General features: G+C 38.5%; 2 protein-coding genes across 3 annotated transcripts in view; one reads left to right on the forward strand and one right to left on the reverse strand.

Moving 5' to 3' along the window:
• The first annotated feature begins 1,288 nt into the window (after window positions 1-1,288).
• On the forward strand, window positions 1,289-6,218 carry C1H18orf21 (chromosome 1 C18orf21 homolog). Of its 2 annotated transcripts, XM_068195684.1 has the most exons (5): window positions 1,289-1,377; window positions 1,470-1,492; window positions 2,261-2,460; window positions 5,410-5,618; window positions 6,025-6,218. In XM_068195684.1, exons 1-5 carry the CDS (start codon window positions 1,304-1,306, stop codon window positions 6,176-6,178), a joined length of 660 nt encoding a protein of 219 aa, XP_068051785.1. In that variant the 5' UTR covers window positions 1,289-1,303; the 3' UTR covers window positions 6,179-6,218. The 2 variants fall into 2 exon arrangements, with proteins under 2 accessions (XP_068051785.1, XP_068051775.1); XM_068195674.1 differs by lacking the exons at window positions 1,289-1,377; window positions 1,470-1,492 and adding an exon at window positions 1,547-1,844.
• Window positions 6,219-8,559: 2,341 nt separating this feature from the next.
• Window positions 8,560-26,250, reverse strand: part of RPRD1A (regulation of nuclear pre-mRNA domain containing 1A) — a 43,298-nt gene continuing 25,607 nt past the window's right edge. The window contains exon 7 of the mRNA XM_068195699.1: window positions 8,560-13,164. Within this exon, the coding sequence (XP_068051800.1) occupies window positions 13,015-13,164 (150 nt within the window). The 3' untranslated portion in view covers window positions 8,560-13,014. The remainder of the gene's footprint in view (window positions 13,165-26,250) is intronic.

Below are 26,250 nucleotides of genomic sequence, written 5' to 3' on the forward strand. Positions count from 1 at the left end.
TAGGATCAAAAAAGCCAGCAACAAGGCAACAAAAATGTAACACTGAAAGGTTAATTGAAAAAATTAGTTTCATTAAAAAAAATAGAGTCAGCAGAGGCTCTAATTGTACCTATTATGAACATTTCATTAACAAGTCCAGATTTATTGACTGTGCAGTAAAGCTGTCTTAAAGGAAGCCTTGAAATTCCTTTTTCCCTTTGCTTTTCTATTTTTAAAGTGCTTGGCTACTCCATGTCAGAAAATAAGAAATAATTATATTTATTCAAATTCCTTGATAGAATATCGAAGCCTGCTCAGCTGAATGCTTCTCCTAAATGAACACCATTACCAACAAATCAAAGGATAAAAACGTCTAGCAAATGAACAGGGCCAAGGGAATTAATAAAACACACCTCAAACGGTGAAAAGCTGAGGGTTTGGGGTTTGGTTTTGGGGCTTTTTTGGGGGGTTGCAGGGGAGGTTTTTGTTTTTTTTTTTTTTTGTGATTTTGGTAGGTTTTTTTTTTTTTGAGTTCTGTTTTTTTGGGGGGTATTTTTTTGGTGTTTGGTTTTGTTTTTTTTGTATTTTTTTTTTAATGGGAGCACATTTGCAGAGTGATAAAGCAAAGTCTGCAGTCAGCAAAATCCACAGAAAAGGCACCTCCAATAGAGAGTGTGACAGATGAAGTTCAGCACTGCTGAGCATCAGGCGGATTTCTGGAGCTGCTGCTGCAGATCTTTCACCTGACAAGTCCTCAGAGAGAAACGTGTGGGGTTTGGAGTTTTTTGGGGTTTTTTCACAGAATCACAAAATTGTTAGGGTTTGAAGGGGCCTCTGGAAATCATCCATTCCAGCCCCACTGCCAAGCCAGGGTCCCCTGGAGCAGGTGACACAGGAACGCATCCAGGCGGGACTGGAATGTCTCCAGAGAAGAAGATTCCACGACCTCTCTGAGCCAGCCCAAGCGCTCTGCCGCCCTCAGCGTAAAGCAGCTCTTCCTCACGTTTTTCTTCCCCAAGGCAGAAGTTTCCTTCCCTCCCGGAAAAACTTTTCACCCGGCTGGGGACACAAGCGTCTCCCCGAGGCGGCTGTCGCGCTCCGAGCGGGCCCCCCAGCCGCGCTGGCCAGCCCCGGGCCCGCAGCCGGGGCCGCTGCCCTGCAGCGCCAGCCCGGCCCTGCCCCTCTGCCGGGGCCCGCCCCAGCCCGGTACCCCGCTGCTGCGGCCGCGGGGCCGCCGGGGCTCGGCCAAGCGCTGCACATCGCCCGCCTTCCCTTCCCTTCCCTTCCCTTCCCATCCTTTCCGGCGGGGCGGGCGCTCGGCGCCATGGGGCGGCGGCGGCTGCTGGCGGCGGCGGAGCAGCTGGCGGGGGCCTGCCCGGGACAGGCGCGATTCCTGCTGTAAGGAATCGCGGCGGGGCGGGGACGGGCGGTGCGAGAGCCCGGCGGTGACGCGCGGGATGTCCCTGACGCTTTCCCTCTCTCCCGCGCAGGTGGATGCTCCGCAGCTCCCGAGGCGAGTGAGGGGCCCCGGGCGCAGGCGGTGGAGCCGGGGCCGGAGGAGGGGGGCTCCGGAGCCGGCGCGCTCCAGCCGAGGCTCCTGCCGCGGGAGAGCAGCGCGCCGAGGCTGCGGAAGAACAGCAGCGTGGGAATGAATGCCGGCTCGCCCTTCCCCTCCCCTTTCCCTCCCCTTTCCCCTTGCCCCTGCGCTGCCCCCGCAGGGCCGTGTCTCGGGGCTGCCGGCAGCAGTGGCGAGCTCGCCAGGAAGCAGGGCCAGGTGTCCCTCGGGGGTTTAGGGAGAGGCGCCCGAGTCCAGCTCCGGCAGCAAGACATAATGAGGCAGACGCCAGGAGCGAGCCTCTTGTTGGGTCTGAATTTTACCTCAAAGCGCTTCTTCATTCTAGCCTGAGGTCGTGTCATCTTCTCACACTTAAAATGGGCAAAGAGCTTTCCGAGGCTTTGGTGTCCCTAATCTGGTAGAAGACTGTGCCTACCTGGAGCTCTTTGCAGAATTGTGAGCCTCCTTTGCTAAAGATTTTTAGGAAGGAATTGCATTTTTTCAAGAAAATCTACAGTTACATCTTGTGTAAATTTGTGCCATGCATTAATTTAGTCTGAATTGTGCTTAGCTGAGCACATGCTGGTGCTCAGCTTCCTCTTGTGTTCTAGTGTTATCTTAAACACAAAACCATCTACCTAGGTAATGTTAAAATTGAAACACACAGTTTTAAAGTTTGCTTATAAAACATAGTTATTTCATCCTTTTGCCTTTATTTATCTGTAGGTAATGAACGTGGATTAGAAAGGATATGTCCTTACTGCTTCCAGTTCCTGGTTCCTGACAGCTACCGCGTGCGCCTCAAACCAAAGATGAAAGTGACTCCACAGATAGAGAAGGTTCTTAAACGAGAGGCAAAGAATCATAAACTTAACATGAAACAGACAAAGCTTTTGAGAAAGTACAGGGAGTCAAGAAGCATTCTGGTAAGGACAGTTATTTGGATCTGACATGTACATGATATTTCCCTAAATTTCATGTCCCTATTTCAGTGGCAAAAAAAGAAGAAGAGACAGAAACCTTTCTCTTAGAAGAGGCACCCAGACATTTCTTTTTCACGAGCATAAGACTCTTCCTTTCTTTTTGGAATATCTTGTATGCATGAACAACATTTTTAAAATCTACCTTCCACAATAGATAAATCATGAACACAACGACAAGACCAGTAAGCTTTGCTCTCAAAACAATACGTTGTGACTCCACATGTTAGAGAAGCTACACAAACATCTCATTTACTGCCTTTGTTTCAGTTTATCACCTGTTGAGCAAATATGTTTTGACACAAGCTTTACTTCTTGTATTTCACTAGCCTTTCATGGCTACATCAGATTATTGCCATCTGTATTAATAGAATTTTTTACATTTGTCTGAATATTACTGTTTATAGGAACTCCTTTAAAACTGAACTACAGGAGTAGTTTCAACAAGTTTATGTTTTTCTTGAGGCCTCGGTTATTTTTCCTAAAAGTACTCAGGAATGTGACATTTAATTACTATTGGAAGAATAATAGTAAACATTTAACCTAGTATTTCCAAGGTATGTACTATTTTAAAAACAGGTTATGTGAATGGTTGTTGTAATAAATGAGACAGCACCCTATTGTGCCCAGCAGTTGCTGGCACACTTGGAATTTTCCTGGATAAGAGTCTTGTGGTTACAGGAGTAAATTTTGTGAAACCAAAAATTATTGAAGAGTCAATTAAAAAAATTAAACTGAGGAATATATCACCAAGATTTTTGGCTGTCAGAGCAAAATGAAATGCTTCATAAAGGCACTCTCCCCAAACTGTAGATCAAAATTGAGCTTCAGAAAGGACATCTGAAAAGGTTCTTCACCCAGAGGGTGGTCGGGCACTGGAGTGGCTCCCCAGGGAAGGGGTCACTGCACCAAGGCTGACAGTTCAGGAAGCATTGGGACAACACTCAGGCACATGCAGTGATTCTTGGCATGTCCTGTGCTGGGCCAGGAGCTGAAATTTGGTGATGCATGTGGGTCCCTTCCAACTCAAGATGTTCTGTGATTCTTCAAGCTGAAATCTTTGCTTTATTTTTCTGGTGTCATGAATGTTGAGGATACATTAAGAACTCTCCCTTTAAGCAACTGATGAACAGAGCAGTGTCCTATGAAATGATGATGGGCTCTTAGACTTATTGTGTAGCTGGAGAGTGTTTGTTAAGGACACACTGCGCATTCATATGAGTAGTTTAAAATTCAGTTTAAATAGGTCCAGTTTAAACTCTGAGTAATATTTTGATCTTGGTATGTAATTACAGTTTGCTGTACTTGTGTTTTGTTCAGTTTGAATTTGTCCTGTGGATTATGATTTAAGTGTTTCTTGTCTTAAGTCTTTAAAAATGCTGTCAGCAACTGGCAGCTTTCAAAATTAGCAATGTAGATCCCTGTAATCTAATACCTGAGACTTGTGCAAATGAAAATTCCAGTGTGGTTGGGAATTAATGCAAGTAATAATGTGGCAAATTGAACCTCTTTCTTAGCAAGTAGAACTTGATTTTAGATTGCTTGTGCCATAAAAAGGCATATAACATAGAGACTGTTCCAGGGCTTTAAAAATTTTTGGAGTTAAGTGCTGATCCATTTCAGAGAATGGAAATTAGATGGGAAGTGCTGTGATTAATTCAGTAATTCCTGCATTGTGAAGTGGTCACCTCCATTTATATTCCATGCAATGCTAAGTCACCATGAGATGCTGAGTTTGTCTCCCACCTGAATTTCATTTAGAAGAACTAAAAATACGTCAGTACCTGAGCACTAAAATAGTTAATGCTATTTCTTTTTTCTTTTTAGTTTGTTAGGCTGACAAAACATAATGTCTAGAGGAAGTCAAAACACTTAACTAAAAATGTTTCATTTCAGCATCTCTTTATGTATTTTTTAATAAACTATCTGAATTTACACACTTTGAAATGAAGAATGATTTGGTGTAGATGTTTTCAAAATTGCTTAGACATTTTTGTGACAGTCTTTTGAGTATGTTATTTTTAACCAGAAGCATCACGTAACTGTTTTTCTGTCAGTCTAATTGGTGCCTCAGAAAGCTGTCTGGCTGTATTACTTTCATGTATCTTAGTACGAGTAGTTGCCATGGCAGTAAGGGATATCAGGGATGCCTGACAGTCTCTGACTGGGTGATGTGATCGGTTCTGATGCACCTCTCAGCTTGGTGTGCTGCTGAAGTTCCCTGCAGCCTAGAGATACACAGAGAGAAGAGAAAGTGCCCTTTGTTTAGAACATCCTCCTTATTGTAGTAAGTACTTTTGCCCTAATACAAAGCCTCATCTTTGTTCACTGAGACTGGCTGTTTTTAGTAAAATGGATGACTGGGTTTGAGAGTTTGGTAGTTTAAATATTTTTTCCCAGGATGCCTTGAAAGTGTACAATATAACTTCATCAGGGGTACAATATGCTAATGATTTTATATGGCACAGAATGTCACATTTTTTAGCCAAATTCCTAATGTATAGGAATACTCCAGTATACTCAGTGTATCTTGTACACTCAAAATATGATTTGCCCAGTTCAGGAGCAGTTTCATGTCTTGACAGAGTTGTTCTATGAATTTCACTGTACAATATTACATTCAGCAGTATGGGTCTCCTGAAACTAGTTTGTAGGTGATTGGAGTAATTTCTAGATAAACCCAAAGGATAGGTTTGGCTTAAGAAGCCTGAATTAAAACATGAGTTACAAAGTGTATGTTACTTTTTAGTATCTTTTTAGTATTTTCACTTAAGCAAATATTTAATTTGTGTCATGGTATTTTGAGAACAGTTTGGATAATTCTTCTAGTGGCTTTACAACATAAAGGTGGAAGGACTGAAAGACAGCTTGATATTTCCTTTCTTCTCTCCATAGCTGGTTACTTGCAAATCTTGCAACAAAACAACAAGATACTATGGTAAAAGCAGGGATTTTCTGGCAGCCAAAACAAAAAATTGTGGCACTCCAAGTGTCAAATCTAGCCTGAAGACACCAGATGTAAAAAATCAGTCTGCAAAGAAAATGACACCTGTAAGCTGCAGTAGGTTGGGATCTAAAGGGAACAGTCCCTCATCACTTTCCAGGTACCTGTTTCTTTCCTCTTTAAAGCAGCCCTTTGCCAAGTAGAGTGTATTAAATCTTGCTGATTTTAGATCAGTCATTTAATAAAGTTTAAACTGATAACTTAGTGTATTTCTGTGTTGGTACAGTTGAGGAGATCAGTTTTAACTTTCCAGCCTTTAAAATCAGAGATTCTCATGAAAAGCCACTGTGTGCAAAGAATGCCCAGTTACATTTGTGTCTTTAATGCAAAATGTCTGTCCTAAAATTTGCATGACAAAGTAAGACTTATGACTGCTCACTTGCACATAAAAATACACTATTTCTCTTGGATATTTTTCACTCAAATTATATACATGTGCTTTCACAGTTACTTTATCTTAATTCTGATTTCTCTCCTTTAAGACATTTGAATCTTTTGTTTTTCAGGACACGTGAATCTGGACAGGCAACAATCAACTCTGCTTCCAAGACTCCCCGAAACTCCAAATTTCACTTTTCTAAGCTGAAACGAATGCTTGACCTAGAAGAAAAAGAGAAAAGCCAGAAGGCAGATTTCAAAACCTTCTTGACTTTACTTTAATAATATATTATTTCAAAGTAATAAAGATTACAGCAATAAATATTGCTCCAGTTTTAGTAAATCAACCAAGTGATTTCTTTAAAACTCAAGCTAACATCCTGTACCTTGTGGAAGCATAGACCATGTTTTTTAGAAGGAAGGTGTGTTTCTAAGGGGAGCAATGGTCTGCCAGATGGAGATGAGAAGATAGCCAGTTTAATAGGTTTGGGAATCTTGAACATGTTCTGCAGTTTCTGATGCCCCAAGAATGAAAAGCCAGGATTTATCCTTTGAGGAAGCTGATGATGGCCCCACCAGGACAATTTAATTGTCAAGATTTAAGATTGTTAATTTATGTTTGGCACAGAGATGAGAGGGGAAAGTATAAAGTCACTGTTCAGGACTGAGGTTATAGCCTGTCCTGCATACACTCAGCAATGATAGTTCTGCACATGGTGCTTCGCATTTTCCCCCTGAAAAATAGAGCCAGTTAGTTAAAAGCATTTACTTTCTTGGGTTTAAAGGTCTGTATTTTCCTTTTCTTTTGCTAGTTATGAAGTTAACTAATGAATAGTTTACTTTAAGTGCCTTCAGACTCGGTGAACACTGCTTAAGAAACAGGACCAACAAATAACTTGGTGGACTGGGAAGCAGTCCAGAGCAGGGGAGAATAGTTTTTGTAAACTGTACTTAAGAGTCTCAGAGATTGCCATGTAACCTTTTTGTAACTCCTGTACACTTGCACAATAACTGGAGCATGCACTGCTCATTGTCTGTTATGTACATGTAGGATAAAATGAACTGCCATTCTTTAATCAAAATACAAACCTTGGAGTGTTGCCTTTTCCAGTGTAGAACTTGGCATTAATTGACCTGTTGCTGTATTACAGTCCAGTCCTCTGGAAAAATACTTCACTTTGTTGATGGAAAATGTTCATTGCACAGAAGTATTTGGAAATACAAATTTTGCAATAAATTTTCTTATTAAAAGTACACACATTAGATACTGCTGTGCTTCCCATGAGGCCAGTGTGAAACCAGCACAGGCATCTGCTGTGTTTTAAGGTGCCCCAACGTTGTGTTTGTTAGATCAAAGCACATTTCCCTCTTGTCCCTGTTGTTTACAGTGCTTCTTACACAACATCTTGCGGTCTCAAGGGTGCATTCTTTTTGGATAAAACTACAGAGAAGGGATAAAAGACGTGAAGGGGGGAGCACAACCAGTGTGCAGAGAAAGCTAATGGGTGATCTATCCACAGGATCACAGGAGAGCTTGTCTAAACTACGCATTTCCAAAAATGTTTTGCGGGTGGTAAGCACTGTGCTACAGGCATTCTGCACACCAAGTGTGTTGCCTTTGTAGCACACTATTTGTTAACAGAGATAGAGCCTTGTCATGCTCCAAATAACATTTTTTTTTTAATTTGGAATTACCAGAGTTGTCAGATACATGTAGATGTGTTGTTAAAAGGGATTGTTACTGTGAGCTATTAGACTTTATTCTGGGAACAAAGGGAAAGAAGTCATTCAGTACGTGCCTTTTCTTGTTTTACAAGTGTACTTCAAAATGCTGGGTAGAAATAATCTCAAGTGCTTTTATATTATTCCTAAACATTTAGAAGAGTGTTTTTTCTGTTAACTGGACTTTCACAGAATTGGTATATTGAAAGACAGACACACATGTGTATAAACATATCTCTATACATAATATATATAGGTATATACACACATACCCACACATCAGAGGCTTCTGTGCAGACACATATTACACACATACATGCATGTCGTGCACTCTTCCCCTCAGGACACACTACCTTCCTGTACGTGATGAAACACCGAAGGCTGTGAGAGACTTGCTGAGCTCCCCTCCAAACCGCTGCCAGGCCACATTACTGACTCGTGTTTGAAGAGCTGGAAGAACAACTTGAGAGATGAAATGCCTTCAGTGATTTCAGAGAGGGTAGAACTGCAGCCAGACTTTGTAAAGCAAGAGCAAGAAGGTCTCTGTTAAGCATACAGCCATGCAAAGAGGCATTTGATTAGAGAGTGAGAGTTATTTCCCAGCTCACACAAATTCTACTGGGCAATGGTATGTGTACCACTGGCAGTACCTGTGTTGCACCCCATTGAAAATGTTACAAAAACGTGTCTTAAAATAACCAGCTCAACTAAATTTACAGTTTTAGAGATGGAATCTCAGACCCTTTAATGCACTGCTTTCTCACTGAAAACTGTCACACCAAATACAGGGAGTAATAAACCTCAAAATTAGTATCAAGCATTTCCTCAGCATCATCACTGAGAGATCTTGGCTGACTCCTGAGTATAGGGAGCAGCTGACATTAAAGCCATTTCCCACCATGAGACTGAGAAGGCAAGGAGGGAACCATAAATTTCAAAGATGTTTTTACAACAACGTTTTATTAAATATGAAAGAGCGTACATACAGGTGTTATTCTGAGGACATAAATTACACAAGGATTACAGGTTCTGTCAGAAAAGCACAATAATGAAACATCTTTACATTTCAAACTTTTCTTGTTAGCTTTTAACAAATAAGTCTATTTCTGTTGCAAACAAGTAATGAGTGCTATTGAACTTTTGCAAATTTCCACAAAAACATCATGCTTAGTAGGATACTTCAACTATTGTAAATATGAAGTCAGAATTAGATTCCTAAATAACATGATGGAAGAGATTTACTACTTAATCAAGATAAATGACACACTGAAATAGGAGCCGAGACAAAATTGGTCATTCATTAGAAAAAAATTCCACTTCGGACACTACGTTTGAGTCTGTTTTCTTTACTTGCAGGAATCATCACTGTGATTAAATGTAATGAGCAGAACTGGCCTAAATATTTGTAAATGTAACCATCAAATTTTATCTGTGCTGATTTTCACTGACTTTCCCACTGAAAAAACCCCACACCCACAGATCTATTTCCTTATGTTTCAAAAGGCTCTTCTGCAGAGGGCCAACCAAGCCTATGTATAATTTCCACATCCTCCATGGTCATCTGCACTACTGGCTACTGCATCCTACGTATGTGTTTAGGGTCATCATCGAAGTACCAGACTGAGTTACCACTGACTTGAGAGAGCAGAACTAGTCTGTGCAAGTCCTAACACAATGTTTTTTTTAAAACTTCAGGTAAACAGGAATGTAATTTCATCATAATGAAAGCTCTCAATTTGACACTCAGAAGACTACTCGGATAAATACGCAATAAACATGTGGTTTGGGTTGTGTTGCTAGGGATTAACAGAGGTGCTTTAATATATTAATACAAACATTAACAGAGTCAATCAGACAAGCTAATATTATTGCAGGCTGTAGTCTAATTTCCAAAAGAAGTCATGAAACATAATTTCTAAGAATGGCAATTTTTGTAACTAAGGACTTCACATTTATTTTTAAAACCACAAAAGTGGGGCAGTATTCCTGATATCTTTCAAAACATTCTGCAAAAAACACAGTTTGAGCCTGCAAACACTAGAATATGCATACAAGCAGTCCCAGTGACCTCCAAGGAAAACATTCTCATATGGCAAAGTGCTGCAGGAATCTCTTTGTTTTTTTTTCAGAAAATGCTTAATAAAAGTGCAATATAGTGAAGGAAATAATCTAATTATTATGCCTTTATTATTAGATGAAAAATATTCAGGTATTTTATAATTGTGCCTTTTGTAGGGTAGGCATTCTGTATTGCCTAGAGCCAGACCACATTAAAAGAGGTAGGCAGGGTATGCCCACACATTTTTTTTCCCAGGATGGCAACACCCCAAAGCAGTTCTGTGGTACAATCCCACCTACATTGTGTAAAACATTGTGCTGCCCAGTCTCACAGTTATTTCTGTTTTTATGGAAGCTGACATGTGGTTTGCCTTACCTTTCCACCCAGGCATGTTCTCCCTTTTGTCTCCTTGGCACCCTACCCTTCCCCACCCAGCCTCTTTTCTTCCTGAGATGTCAGAAGTACGTACATTAAACTTTGGAACCTGAGAATTTGGAGGTATTTTTTGACACTACAGGGCTGCATCTGTACTGTACCATGCTATCTCCTGCTATACTATTACAGTTACAGTATAAATCTCCTACCTACTTGATACCCGATGCCTTCCCCACCCTCAGCGTACCATTCAGCCATTAATATATGACACTTGCTCTAAGAGTGACTGTTGCCTTTCACAAGTCCTCTTTTCCAAACAAATATTGAGGGATCGTTTCCAAAACCCCAGCAATTAAAAGCTCCTTGAAGTAAACAATTTCACAGTAAAATAAAGAAAAATATATCCAGAAAATAACACTCTCTCAAAATGAAAACTTATATACATCAAGAAAAGGTTGAGGTTTTTTCCTCACTCTTTTATCAGTTCTAAATTACCTGCAGATAAGCAATGTTATCACTAGGAGTTATGAATATGAAAAATAAATCCAGTGAAGTAAGTGTCATGTTTTTTTAAAATACGTTGAGAGATCAAGAAAATTCAGCAGTCAACTTTATTATTATAACTAATATCAATTCAGGCAGCAAAATATTGTTTAAGTTTAATTCCCTATGATTCTGAGTATCCAACACAGATCTTTCAGTGCAGTCTAACAAACCTTGTCACTGCACTTATAATCACCTCTGGGCACAAATTAAGATTTCTGTGGACGGAATTCAACCATGAACTCACTATTTATGCCTCTTGTTTTATGATTTGTTTTAGAATTCCTAATAGATTAAGCTGGTTTAATATTTGCCGCAAATTTGGTGCTATTCTTTAGCAAAAGTGAGCTTTAACTGCAACTGCAGTACGCGTACATGTGTGTAAGAATTTATGTGATGAGTTTAACGTATGGGAACAGAAATATTTAAAACATTAAAATTGTATCAGAACGTTTTCTTATCAAGAATCCACACTGAAAAGATGTCAGTAAGTGTTATTTAATTTTGCATATTACACTTAAACTAAAGAAACTAAATCCTCTGGATTCAATATAGTCAGCTTTTTTTTTCCTATGGAATGGAAAATTGCCACTCAAAACTTTGATACTGAGCTCTGATAACTATTTAGCACACTCCTATTTATCAGTCAGAATTTTTTAGGAAATCAGTATTCTACATTGCATGCTATGGACTGCTATGTCAACAGCTTGTATTTCTATCCTTTCAGGCTTTTTCCCTACTTAACTGAGGTCTAAGTCATCGCAACTTCCATGAGAAAAGGTAACTGAACTGAGACGCTTACGTCCAAGTGTATCTATTTTAAAGTGTGGTTATTCTCCATTCACATCCTAAAAGTATTCTAGTGATTAGCCCTGTAGAAGCCAATAACAAGTGACAGATAACTACCTTGAACAATTTTACTCCAAGACTATTTTGAATTGTTGTGGGTTTTGAAAAGAAAGAACAGCTTTTTGTAAAAAAATTTGTTTTCATGTGAGGTGTATTAAACTTGTAAACTGTGAACTTAACTGGTACAAAACAATGCCTGACAAGTGCAAAACCATGAACAAAATGCAATCATAAAACGGTCCTATGATATATCCAACTCAAAACACTTGCAGCCCAGGTTTTTTAGGTCATCAAAATGCCAAAGGTACAGGCAGGCATTTTTAAAATCACTCAATGATTACATGGCTCATTCCGATGGATTGAAAAGCCACAACTTTCTGGCAATGTGCTAAATGTCTATCTGTATCTTTAAGTTTTCAAGTAAACTTAAAAGCTGATGCATAGTATGGAAACAAGGATTCTTCACAAATTCAGCTGTTCCCAGAAAAATACCACATTTATGCCATGCAACAGAGTTTTTTAACTGGGCAATAGCTTCCTGCTGTTTGAGTTATACACAGGCCTGAACAGTCTCCTCCTGTTGTGTGAGAAAAAAACAATCAACATTTAGAACTATTTGCTGGAGCAGGTGAAGGTGGGGAGGTGGTAGCCCATGCTGGCCTCCAGGGTTTCTCAGTGGAAGAGGATGTACAGTACAGCTGTATCACCATTTTGTTGCATGTACGGATGGTACATTGTCAAATTTTAATAATGGGCACTTAGCAACTGAGACAGTTTAGAGAATGACCTTTCAATTTAATTAAAACTGTAAAATGGCTTCACATTTCTGGGACTAACCTTTTTAGATGGAAACAGATGTTCCAGAAAGGAATTAGATTGCAAATGAATGGTCCCTTGATTTAGAAACTAAGTAGCTGTAAAAAGCTACTATTTCAAAACATAATTAAACTGGTCAATTTTATAGTTTCTACATGCTGACTTCTAAATGATACAAAAATACTGTAGTATTTTGAGTTGTTTGAAGATCTGCCCAGTGTAACATGATTAATATTTTCCAATAGAAAATTGGTTGTTAGCATTTACTTCAAAAAACCCACATTGTTTTGGGAGTAAGTACAGCAAGATCACTTTTAACTTTGCATTAAATTGCATCTGCCTTCTTGCAAACATAAGCCTGTGATTTCCATGTTTCACTCTCTCACTAGCAACGGAAATGTCTCAAGTTAGAATTAAGTTTTGATTATCTATTGATCTACATTAAATACAGGGTACATAAGAAAAATCTTAGCATGTTTTTTTACAGGGCACCCAACTGAAATCTTTACAAAAGATAATTATTCATTCTTCCATGTAACAGAGAGTGATGCCACTTTTATAAATGTACCCTTATGTTCACTCACCAATAAAATAGTAAACAAATCAACTTTTTAAACCATTTTTTATAAATTATTAAAGTATTTTTACTGACACTCTGCAACAAGATACAAAAATAATACTACAAGAGTACCGATCGGTCTGGCCTACCCCTCATTTCACAGAAAAGCAGAGGTTGTGGGGGGATGTTTGGTAATCAATCATCGCTGTAGATGTCTCCTGCAAATGGCAGGTGTACGTGGCTGCCCGTGACGTTGGGAAGTCGAGAGAGATCAGGCAGGTTCTGGATGCGTGACCTGAGTTCTTTCCGTACTTGGGACACTCTGGCTAACTTGCGTTTGTACTCCTGTAATGCAGAAGAATTCAATATGAGGTTTTATTGCTATCACCATCCCTACTACTTACTTTACCTGTGGTTTTCCAAACTAAGTATTCCTTCTGCAAGTTAGGTAAACAGCCTTTAACAGGTGAGAACCCAGAGATTTGGATATTTTGGAGGCAGAGGTATCAGCTCTAGCATTTCCTCAGTACGTTTATGGATTTAACCCTGGGTTTTCTGAAACTTTCTGAATTGGGAACTTAGGATTTCATATTGTGTTGGAATACAGATCAAACCACTCACGACTGATATATTTAATGATTATGAGGGCTTTTTCACTTGAAACAACATTATATAAATAAAGTTTAACGTTGTAAATCAGTGCACTAGAATACAGTCAATGGTCGTCTCTTAAGAACATGAGACATAATGGAGAAGAATACCAGCTTTTATAAAATGAAAACAGTTATTCCAAAATATAAGAAGATTAACATATAATGCACAGAAATATTTGAATTTCAAATACTTGGAAACTGTAGAAAGCAGAAGAAACTAAGCTCTAGCAGACAAAGCATACTTCATGAAAAAATACCACAATTCACAACACATCAAATGCAGATGCTTTCTAGCGTGGCTGGTTTTGCTGCAGCCTGAGAATGGCTAGAAGTAACAACACATAGGTAATCTACAACTTGGATAATCAGCCCAGGGATAACCAAGATTTCATGACACTTTTAAATAACAGTGGGGGAAAATTCTACATGATCCTGCAACAGTAACAAATATAAACACTTGATAGTTCCAGAAGTATGAAAACACTGTGCAAATGTTTATAAAAGGTAACAACCCCGCTGTTTCTTTACAAGCTCTAAACATAATTTTAAATATGTTACTATATGGTTAATAACACGGAGTAATATGGAAGAACGATGAAAAGACCTTTTGTAATAAAACCCAATACAGTAGAAAAATGTAGTAAAGAATGTTAGATAACTGGGACATGATCAAGATTACTGGACAAGGTCCAACACAAATTTTAAAAGTTTGCAACTACATGACCTTCTTACCAAGGGCAGCAAGAGAACCATGAGCTACCTTAAATTCTTAATGAGAATAGTAATGGGTAGCTAAAAAAAATTATCAAACCTTTACACAGAAGAAAGAAAAAGTGTCCCTGAATTAGGATCATCATTCCTTGGTATCATTTATATTTCAAAATCAAATATTACATGCAGATTCTTATGAGATACTAAACACAGTGAAAATACTACAGAAGCCCAGTCAGTGGAACTGTAAACACTTGGTAACAGTACACAGGGTAAAGCAGCATTTATTTTAGGATACAGGTTGCCAAAGAAGTCTTACAACTGCGAGTCCCTTGGTCCTGTGAAAACCATCACTTGCTCACACTTGTCCATAACTTTCTCTTCAGTGCAAGTGACTCCAGGACATGGCTGTGGAAATGAAGGTCTGTATCCTGACACTGTATCCCTACACTAATGCCCAAAGGCCACAAATACTCCGTTTCTTTTTACAGCAGCATCCAGAGGCCTCACTGAGCAGACTCTTTGCAAGACGTGTAGTCTTTTGCCAGCATGTACAAGGCAAATCACAGGCATTTTTACTATGCATTTTAGTTCAGGATGCAGAGACTCCTCACTATTATTTTAAGGGAATAGATTTTAATGCCAGAGGACGAGACCAGCTTCAGGTTTCATTGTTTAATGAAACAACCATTTTGGTGCTATATAAAATACCAGTCAACTAGAACCCCTATTTTCAGAAGCAGGATGCCTGGAGATTGCTTACTGGGAAACAAGGATTTTGAGGAAGCTAGGTGATCTGGTCTCCACTGTGAAAGATATGCTGCTATACAGAAGAGGACGAGCAGAACTGTAAGCAGAATAAATAAAAGCAAGAGGCCTAAAATCATAAAATATATTAACTACAAAATCCCTCATGCAGTTAAGTCTTGTAAAGAGCCGAATCCTGCCCAAGTTTATTCTCTATCAATGAGGAATGTAAAGCAACAAATTGGTATCCCTTCACAAGCTTGAAGCCTGAAGCTAGGCAAATAGACAGAGTCACTTAGCAACAGACTCAGCAGCTATATTCTTGTTAGACTTTACTACAAAACCTGAAATGTGCCTTATATTAGACTGTCAGTTCCTTGACTCCCTTAAAGTTCCCTTTAGCTGATAATAAATCATTTCCATAACAACATTGCATTTCTGACATCCAGCATTTTCCATATAAATCTGCCTGGGACTTGTTGCCTAGTGACTATCAGCTTGATCAATACTACTAACAGTAGGTTCCTTTTCCTCACTAAGGAAAATGTTCTCATAAATTGTGTCTCCCACATAACTCAGTCATCTTCCTCTCACCAACATCTCTGGCATAATGCACTCTAGGAAGACAAAATTTGTTCCTTAAGCCTTCTCAGAAATATGAAACTCTGAGAAAATTTGCTCGAAGTTTTTACTGCAAAACTAGAGTTAAAAAAAAAGTAAGTAAGGTTTTATAGCTGATTATATTATTGATGCAGCATAAATTACAGAATGCAATTTTAATCCAATTTTGGTAATCCAAAGTATATGTGAAATCTGAAACTGCAGGTTAGATGTTCACAGCAATCCTCCCCCACAAAGAGAAAAAATATTCACCTATCCACAGCACCTAATTTCTCATGACACTCCTGAAACTATTCTAGAAATCACTGGAGATGTCCAGTTTTTATGACTGGTGAGAAAGTCCAAAAGAGGACTGATTTTCAAGTACAGTGACTCAGCAGTTTAGAGGTATTTTCAAGGCAGCCGCTGTTCACAGTTTGATTCTATTTAAAACCACTAGCCTCTTCTGAAAGGTTTGCTTGTGTATTTTTATGGCTGTTATTGTTGTCCTGGCATGACCTAAGTAGTCCTGGACTGCTGGAATACAAGTATTAAGTATTCATTATCAACAACACTCACTGTATGTGCAGCCTTTACTGATTTATAATAGCATGCACATGTACCTACCACCTTTTTCCTCATTGTGTATGTTGAGAGTGTGACAATGAGAGCAGAGAAGTGGGATATCTAGGTGTTATTTCTAGTATCGTTGTTCCATTAGAAATGCTAGACGTTATACAACCAAGTAACAATTTAATCCTATTTTTGACACTTTTAACTGTGGAAATCCTCATGGAGAATTTAAATTTGATTGTAACTATGCTGATTTTAAGATAAACTTCAAATTACCCCTGTATAAATGAGGGAAGATTTGAGATATTTACTTCAAAGAGTCAAGGATAGGCAGCAGTATGATGCTTTATTTTGTTACACTGAGCTTAATTTGCATTTCTTCCTGCCTATGGAGAACCTTACTTTTGGGATATATGGGTAACCTGATGTTTGGAATTAAAAGTCTCTTCTATTTCCCCAGTGGCTTAAGCTAACACCTAACACTACTTTCAGGCAATATTTGTTTCTACTTCCAGTCATAAAAGCAGGTTTATGAGGTAATTAGAACTTATTTGACTCATTACAGTCCCACCAGTTAGTACAATTTCCATAATTGGACAGTGTATATGGATATTTTGTGAAAGCAATGCTAATAACATATGGATTCAGAATCTAGATTAACAGTGATTCTCTAACAAAAAGTACCAGGCAAAAAAATCCAAATAATCTTTGATTAGACACTACACACATCATAAATAATAAAAATGTGGGCAGATCAAACAAGCTGTGCACTGCAGAGAATATATTCCCTTCCAAATAAAACAGATCTTTATGAAGATGTTCTGCACTAGGAAGGTGGTACAGATAAAAAACTTCATGGATATGCTTTCCCTTTATAACACTGATATGACTTTGAACCTTCATCTGATCACTGAGGCTATGGAACACACCAAAATACTGTGTGGTAGAACATGTATAGCAAAGCAATAATAAATGCTTTGCAGGAAAGAGAAGTATTTAATCTACACCCTCATTAGCTACAGAAAAGTAAGGTGAAAATAAATACTTCAATACAGAAAAACAAAACCCAGATGTTTAAAAGGCTTTTGAAGTGTTGAGGGCATATATGTACATCAGCATCCATGGCCTGTATGTACACAGTTTTTAAAACTGAGATCTCTGACTTTCTAGGTCCATTCCAACCTTCAGTTTCAGGCGCAGATGTCAGAGCTGCATCACCAGAGCAAAGGCTTCTCCTGTACTGTGTCCAACAGTGCAGAAACTACTAGAGCTCTTCGAAGGTTCAGATGAAAGCAAATGTCATGTGATAGCCTGATATCTAGATTTTGAAATTCAGAATCACAGTATTCATAGATTCTACCTTGCTAGACTCTACCTCACCCAGTTTGGGTATTGTTCTGCAAGGAAGACTGACAACTAGACTTAGAGGACTCAGGTAAGCCTCACTATCACCTTGGAAAACAGATGAGCATGGTTAAATTTTGTGCTGCCTTTAAAAATTTGGCATGGCTCACATTTGTCAGCAGTACAATTAAAAGCTCAACCTATTTACCAGTATTTAGGATAAATGAAACCCTGAAACAACTTTAAGAGACTGAACCAATATCCATAAGCTTCACACAGAAGGTAGAAGAACTAAGGACAGTTATGACAATCTTAGAAAAGGACAGACTTGGCTAACCTTCCATTGCGCATTGCCTACTTCCTAGAAAAGATATTTCTGGAAGCAAGCTTCAACTTTTTAAATATGTTAATATCTAACTGTTTTGCATTTGGTCTTGCCAGGTTTTGAACTAAGTAAATAGCACTGAAGCAATGAGCAACTACGTGGTGACTGCTTTGTTTATTTTGTTTTGGTCTATGCACTGCCCTATGCATTACTTACTGTACACATTATTCTGTGCATAGATTTACTAACATCCTCAGGTTTTCTAATGGCAAGCTTCATCATTATAAAACATAATTTATTCTTCAGAAACCTTCTTTGAGCTGACAGATGAAAATGAAATGCATCCTCTAATTCTAGGTATCTAATTTTATTTAGTACTTAAAATTTCCAAGAAATTAACACTTCAAAGAAATTTTCTAAGTTAAAGTATTAGAGACTCCTCAGTTTGTCTGCAAGTGAAGCAATAGGAAGCAATCAGCTCAGAAGTTTGAAACCCACAAACTGAATTAGTGACCATCTGCGGAAATCTTGATTTTGTGGCTTTGCCCACCATCAACTGTTATGCTGTGGTACAGACTGGAATACACTGCAGACCTTCAAACCACAAATTCCTGTCTGGAACAGTAGCAGATAGAAACAAAGCATTTTATCAGGACACTTCCCATCTGAAGTGTGACTATCACAAATGCAAAGTCTTCTCAGTGGCCACAAATTATTCTTCCTCCTTCTTGAAAATGCAATTTTTGTCCAGCTCCTTCCAGCCTAAAACAGTATCTCAAATCTCATTCATGGCAGCCTTGACTCCTGGTCTCCATCTCCATTCCTGGAGCATTGCTCCTAGAACCAACCTTTGTCCAAGAAGGATGTTCAATGACTCTCAGACTCCTATCAGAGCTCTATTCAGACACATTATACTCACAACTAGTTTTTGCCTACCTCTTCCCATTTCTAGTTTTTCTGATTCTGATCTAAATTTCTCCCTCTCCAATCCTGGTCTCCATTTATCATTTTCTCTATAGTTCTGGTTCCAGTCACACTTGTTTCTCCCCAGTCCTATACCTGGCCTGTCCCTATTCTCCACCTAGATAATATCTTCATCAGATCTATTACCTCGTATCAGTTTTTACTTCCTTTGTCTTAGTCCAAATGAATTCCAGTTGATTTCAGTCCTATGTGGTCTGAGTGACCTTCTGGCTGGTCACTCCCTTCTCAGCCAGCTAATCTTCTATTCCATTCTTTACTGTAATGTCTAGTACCAGATCCCTTCTTAATCTTCATAGCCTCTGGTGCCAAGTTCCATATGAACTTATCCAAGTTTTGCATTCAAACCCATTGGCTTCCATCTCCCCATTTTTTAGACTCATGGGAGCCATGGACAACCCACCCATGCAAGAAGTTCTCACATCACAGAGAGCAAGTAGCCAAGCAGCACATGACCAGCCTAGAGAACAACTATACATGGTTGCAATTGCAGAAGTCTTCTTTAGCCCAGCTGGAAAACTCTCTGGCAGATCCTCACAGAAGTTAGTAACGTTTTAAATAATCTCTGACAAGCATAATAAAAGTAAGATTTTTTTTCCTGAAGGCTTGTAATTTCATTAAATTCAGGCTCATTTTTATTAGTATATTAAAATGCATGTCCCCTCAGAAAAAACAATTTCCCTATTTCATATTTTGAGAAAAAACATAGATTACTTAAAGCTAATTTTTATGATTATTTTATTATAAACCTGTCTTTAGCCTTTATGTTGAAGATTGTGTTACCAAAAAGTTGCTCAATGTTTGTAAAAGTAGAAGTAAACAAAACAGGACTTGAAAGCCTTCAAGGAGGTGGTAGAGTCACCATCCCTGGAGGTGTTCAAGAGGCACTTGGATCTGGTAGTGGGTGATGTGGTTTAAGGGTTACAGTGGTAGTGCTGCATGGACAGTTGGGCTGGATTGACTTGAAGGTATCTTCCAATCTTGATGATTCTATGAGTAAAGTTAATTAGCAGGGATATTACTAGGCTGGCTTAGTTTATATTTATCTTCCCTCAGTCATGAAAGGTCCAGGGTGATGACTATTAATTTATAAAATAAATTACTATATAAAGACATTGATTTAATTAGTCAGTCTCTATGGGCCTATGATTTAATTTAAAGCATTCCAGGATGGCAGATATGAGCAGCAGCTGAAATGAAGGATGCCTGCCTGAGGTTACACGTGGTCTACCTGTGTTTTATTATCTGATACTGCATTTATTTAGCCATTATAATAAACTCAAAGCTACACGCTTCCAAGAGATGCTTAAATTATACTGAATTCTTAAGTTTCAAACACTGGCTGACAGGTTAAAGCTTTGGAGAACTTTTGATGATAAGTAATCAAGTACTTCAGAACAATTCTGAGCAATTTTGCTCAAATACTCAAGTTGCTACTCTGCACAGGCACACAAGGGATAAAGCAGAACAGTTTTGAAAATAAGAAAATAAAAAAAATTTGAATGGCTGGAGGCTTATAGATAGCTTCTTGAAGTTTCACCTATTCATGGAAGATCTACATGAAATCCAAATTAAAGGGTATCAGTGTTTAATTTTTAAACAATTTAAAATGAATGAAGAATTTTGATGGTCTAGTAGAAAAGCATGCCTTTAGCAATGCATTTAAGAACAGTTGTGTGAAGTCTTCAGGCTCAAATATTTACTGTACCTAACAGATGAACTGTAAAAATTCAGATGTGTAAGATGCACATTCCTCAGTTCATGCATCCCCTGCCTGTAGGTCATTACAACAGTCTCAGTTCCAACTTCAGATTTCACATGTGCAACTCTCTCAACCTAAGTGCTGTAAGTGTTGAACTGCACAAATGTGGACTGTGTAGTTCATTATTTAGCAGACACAAATGGACATCTTAAAGTATGAAACTGCTGTAAAGTTAAGACTACATGTTCTTATTTTGAAGATGAAAGTGAATCTGAGAATGAAAGTTAACACAGCAGGTCACTAGGTATGGTTTTATCTATAGCTAGCCAGGTCACAACTGTCTCAGATCTTTGTCAAAGACAGATCTCCATAATGTAGAAGCATAAAACCTAATTTTATTGTAACAAGATTAAGCACTAGCAGCAGTCTAATCCAAGCAGCATAGAACTTAAAGCAGAGTAACATATGTAGCTGTTGCAGTTGCAGTATAGAACCATTCAGTGTTAACCTGTGGTCAAGAAAGAAAATGAGAAAGCATAATAGTGACCAGAGGTAAGGCATTAGCTTCATTTAGGGTGAAATAAATAAAGGCAGTGAAGATAGAGGACCCCAAATTTCTGCTACAGGTGAGCCCACACTCATGACCTTGTTCATTTAAATAATCTATCAGTGTAGGGTCTATCTGTGCAAAACTGGTCTTGGACATTTTTAAGAAGTTCTTCCAACTACCTGTTTTTTTTAATAATTCATGTCCATCTTTTCCAAGTTCATAAATTATTCCTATCCAACCCAAACAAAGAGCTGTGAAAGACAGCCACCTTAAATTTCAAAACAGTCTTACTTGAACAGCATGTGGTTTTTGAAGATTTTTAATGGATAGTTCTCAAAGGAAGTCAAGAAATGCTAATGGGCCATCCAACATGTGTTTGTTTCCAACATTCTAATGAATTTTATCAGCTAGACAGTTTCATATTAGACTTGTCAATTCATTCTCACAGCTTCATTAAGTAGGTTGAACCATCCATTTTAGATACATGGATTCTCAAGAGAAGCATTAAGTTACAGCTCAAAGATAAGCATTCCCAGGCCTGATTTGCTTAATGGCAGTTGAATATGCTCAGTGTCAATTGATAACTGAAACTATAGTTTACATGACTAATTAGAGCAATTCTGTAAGGCAAACTGTTGATATGCTGCACGGTGATTTCTGTGTTTTTCTCTCATTTTGTGTGAAACAGATATTTCAGATGCTGTGTTCAGCAATGGGGATGGGAGCATAAGAAAGGTAAAGCTGGAAAGGAGAACTACACAGCAGCAATAGATATTCTGATTTACTTGCCTCTCAAACACCCTGTGGGAGTATCTCCAGTGAAAACTCTACTATGCATGAAGCAAGCCGACAATTGCACCTCTTCCACGACCAACAAGAATCATTATCTAAATTTTCCAAAAACACACATAGATACAAGTTCTATAATTTTAAAAATTATAGAAAAAGTGCTTTTAAAGAAAGTGTTTACCCTCAAGCTTTAATATTAAAATATTTTGACTAGAAAAAACTGCCTTAGAAAAGTGATACCAATAGAGAGCACAGAACAATTCCAAGAAAAATTCACAATGAAGAAGTCCCTAATCAATCAACCAATTTCAGGCAGCAAATGTGGCACACCCACATGTTTTTTACACTTTTTACCCAATTCCAAATTGCTCAAATAGCTAGTTTTATTTTATAATAAAAAAGATGTAAAAAGAAGTTGTCAGGGAAGAAATTATGAGAAATCAGAGGGAAAAAAAAGGTCTAGAGAGAGAGCAGAACACAGAACAAGTAAACAACATTAAAAAGAACATGGAAAGACATTTACAGTGTTTTTTGCAACTCTTCTTTCCCATTATGAACTATATTGCTCCCAAAAGCCTACAGATTGCAATAACCCTACTAATGCACATCTTTCTGTGATCTACTGATTAAACATGTATCAGAGGTTAGCAATCACGAAATTACAGAATTTGGTGAGTTGGGAGGGACCCACAGGGATCACTGAGTCCAACTCCTGCCCAGGACCATCCCCAAGAGTCACATCATTGTACCTGAGAGCATTGTCCAAACACTTCTTGAACTTGTCAGGCTTAGTGCTATGGCATCATTTAAATCTAAAATGTCTTAGCTGTTTAAAGCACCTTTCTTTCATTCAAGCCACCTATAGTTCACTAAAATGATCTTTAAAAACATTATCCTGGTTTATATAGAACTCTAGGAGTATCTGTGGAGGGTTTCCATTTTGTATGTCTGTATTCCTATCCAGTAGTGGATGAAATGACCTTCGAAGATCAGGTCATGAGGCAAAGATAATAAGTTAAAGGTTGTTACAGTGATTTGCTACTAAGATATTTGCAAAAAAAATAATGAGTAATTCAGTAGACTTGTTACTGGGGGGAAAACCCCAAATGATGCAAGAAATTCCTTCGGTCTTCATGTTTACACAGTGTCAAAAGAAACAGAATTATACAAAGCAGTAAATCACTTAAATTCCCTTTTTTGTCATGTACTTCTTGCATGTCAGAATGCAAGTCACTTAGGTATATTTTCCAAGTTCTTTACCCTGGGTTTCTTGCATGACAGACACTTCAATCTTCTCTTTTATTCACACTAAATCTGCTCTCACAAACTTGATACTGCTTTAAATTTGCACCAAGGGTTCTACAGAAAATCTTAGGCTCTACTTCCAGTTGTACAGCCTAAAATAAGAACCTGTACAACCTCTCTTTTAAAAAGTTGGTTTTCCTGACAGTATCTTAGAAAAGCAGGGTTTCAGTAGATTTGCTGTCCAAATTGCAAAGTAATGACATCTGTCTTATTTCATTGGTGAGCTGCTTCAAATTCCCTCAGACCTGAGGGAACGAGACTTGAAGTAGCAATGGAAACAGCACTCTTGCTGCAGAAAAGGGGCTTACCATGGTGACAAACTGAACTGAATACAAATCCAGTATACACGGCTACTATAGCAATTTAAGACTTTTTTATTAATTGTCTATCCCTCCTTGCTCTTAAAACCTTTAAGGCTGTCTGTCCATAGACTCATGTTTCCAGATCTCTTGTAAATGTGAAGACTAAAAGAAAAATAAAGTACACCCTGCATGTGATGACAAGGGAAACAAAACCAGCAGGTCTGAACCTGCAGCTGACATTCAAGCAAGAGCTGGACTGACTGGCTGGCACAGCAAAACTTGCCTGTCAGGACCTGTTTAAGATTTCTGGTGTGCTGGATATGATCTGTGGCAGGCTAGAGTTTATGAAGAACTACACAAATGCCACCTGGGTATATGTTTCCAGTCTGCCATGAGATAGAGGGATTGAGTATTAGGCCTGGGTGTGCCACTTTTATGTTACTCTGCAGTCCAATGTCATGGGAAAAGGTAACCTTTCTCCATGTAGGGTGGGAAACATGACAAAATTATTTACTATTTGGCCATGACTTACAATAAAATGTAAAGATTTGCACACAAGATACCATCTTAGAGTAACTATACAAGTCACCATGCATTTCAAATTTAATTTTTTTTTTAAAGGGCTTGCCTTGTAAAGTAAAAGGTAGTTTCTCTACTGACACCCCTCAAACCCAGGCTAGCCAGGCACCACAGGCTGAAGGGCTCAACGGCCCAAATGAGTCCCTCAGTGACCCCCAGCCATCTCTAGCTAGTCTTTCATGGTGCAATAGCATAGCAAGAGGACCCCCTGCTGAAAGGGCAAGTAGCTGCTGATGGAGCAGAAACGACACATTTGTCCCACACTTCTACAGCTAAAAAAAACCAAAAACCAAATAATCTTTTTGCTGCTGTTCAGGGAAAGTGACTTGTTCATAGCTACCTTATCAAGAAGAGTCAAGACCACAGGATCAAATAAAAACAGCAAAAAGAATTCTCCCCACAGTAATTCATCTGTAGGTGGAAAGCTGCAACTGTGTAGGGCATATTTCATTATGTTTCCAAATTAACTGAAATTTGGAGGAGAAAGTTCATTGTGCAACATGGCAAAAGCTGTCTGACATTAAATAAAAGCATGCTAGGTACCGCAGAATTGGAAGAAAAAGCATTGTTAATCACACATGCGCCATGAAAAAGTGAGCAATATGCTTTAACAAGTTATGTCTGTATGGAGCAGCACAAGAGAAAGCTTGTCTGCCATTAAACATTTTGAGGGACATGGAGAATGTGTCTCCTGAGGAAATTATTTCAGTGAGACTCTGGACCTCGCAGCATTCTCAGAATTGCACAGTATTCCTCCCACCCACTGCAGCACTAAGAGCCTGCCTGCTGACCCTCACAACAGTTTGTGCATGTAGGTTTTCCACCAGTAGCTTTGTTTTAACTGGAGCTCTAATGAAATTCAGTATTTTCCAGCAACCTCTTCCTACTGAAATATGGGCACTGGCTCACATGCAGAAAATAAATATGCTCTAAGTCTTAAATCAAGCAATACATTTATGACATCTTAAATTAAAAGAATATATACTTAAATGGTAAGCCTTTATCAATTACATTGAAAGATGCAAATCTGGAGTTTGTACTCACCATTTTATAACTGAAGATTTTAAAACTTACATTATGAACACCAGTCTTTATTACTCCTGGTATTTTTAAGAGTAGCTTCTGTAAACTCTCTTGCTACTTTAGTTATATACATAACTTGATGTTAGCTATTCAGACTCCAGAAGACAATGAATACTTTCAGGTAAATCCCAACCTGAAGTTCAAGTGACCAAGATGATTCTACAGCCTACATATGGATTTACCCTCAGAAGCCTAAGAATTATTGCTTACTATTTAACAGAAATGCAAGGTTGAAACCTACAGCTGCCATTGAGCATGCACAATTTTTCTGATCATGCTGCATAAGAGCATTAATTTTCCTCTGACTACAGCAGCTGCTATTGAGCATGGCTTCAAGGATTTGGGGCTAGGATATTTGCTGACTTGTATATGCACACACAGAGTGCAGTGGACACTAATGGAATAAGTGAGATGCTCCTAGTCAGGAGTGACAGGAATCTTCACTATCTTTAACTGTTAAGAGTTGAAAAAAAAAATTATGCTAATAATAATATTGTGGTTTAAATATGGATCAACACAATCATTTTCACCTGGCTTAAAAGCAGTTGCATGATCCAATATTAATAACACTGATTAGCCAAATAATAAAGCAGCATCCTTCTGGGACTCAAAGACTAAGCACAAAGGACAACAACTCTACTGGTGTGTGGGCTGGGAAAAAAAGGAAGATCGTGGTGTTCCAGAAAACTGGATTCTTCTCTTTGCATAAAGCAGAATATACTAATTAGCTAGAAGGTAAAAAAGTTTTAACGTGCTCTTTTCTAGAAATGCTAAGAACATGAGTACAAAACAGCTGCAGATGGCTGCCTATTACATTTTTAATGGCATTAGGATGACTTCTCCTTACAGGCACTGCAGTAAGGCAGTGCATTAACAATCCATATAAATTACAGGTGAGAAGCTAGCCAGAAAACCAAAGGAGCAGTGTTTTAAACACTACTGTCTGGAGGATCGCCTAGTCATTTTCAATTTCTTGCTACTGTGTTCTAAGACAGCACCATTGTACAAGAAAAAAATCCAGAAAACCAGGAATTACTGGTTCTTAAAAAAAATGTGTTGTCTGAAAAAGTTCAGGCAGGTTCTCAAAACCAAACCTGTGTGTAGTGACTGTACGTTCTGCCTTGGGTTTGCACCTGTATCACTGCTTTATTCCACAATCCTTCAGCCTGAAGATTAAACATCTGTGA

Source organism: Anomalospiza imberbis, chromosome 1 (assembly GCF_031753505.1).
Source record: "Anomalospiza imberbis isolate Cuckoo-Finch-1a 21T00152 chromosome 1, ASM3175350v1, whole genome shotgun sequence".
In the NCBI taxonomy this organism is placed as follows: domain Eukaryota; kingdom Metazoa; phylum Chordata; class Aves; order Passeriformes; family Viduidae; genus Anomalospiza; species Anomalospiza imberbis.

Coding starts and splice junctions, on each gene's coding strand:
- C1H18orf21 (XM_068195674.1), top strand. CDS start 1,628: ATGAATGCCGGCTCGCCCTTCCCCTCCCCTTTCCCTCCCCTTTCCCCT. Junction 2,461..5,409: donor GGGAGTCAAGAAGCATTCTG/GTAAGGACAGTT, acceptor TTCTCTCCATAG/CTGGTTACTTGCAAATCTTG. Junction 5,619..6,024: donor AGTCCCTCATCACTTTCCAG/GTACCTGTTTCT, acceptor TTTGTTTTTCAG/GACACGTGAATCTGGACAGG.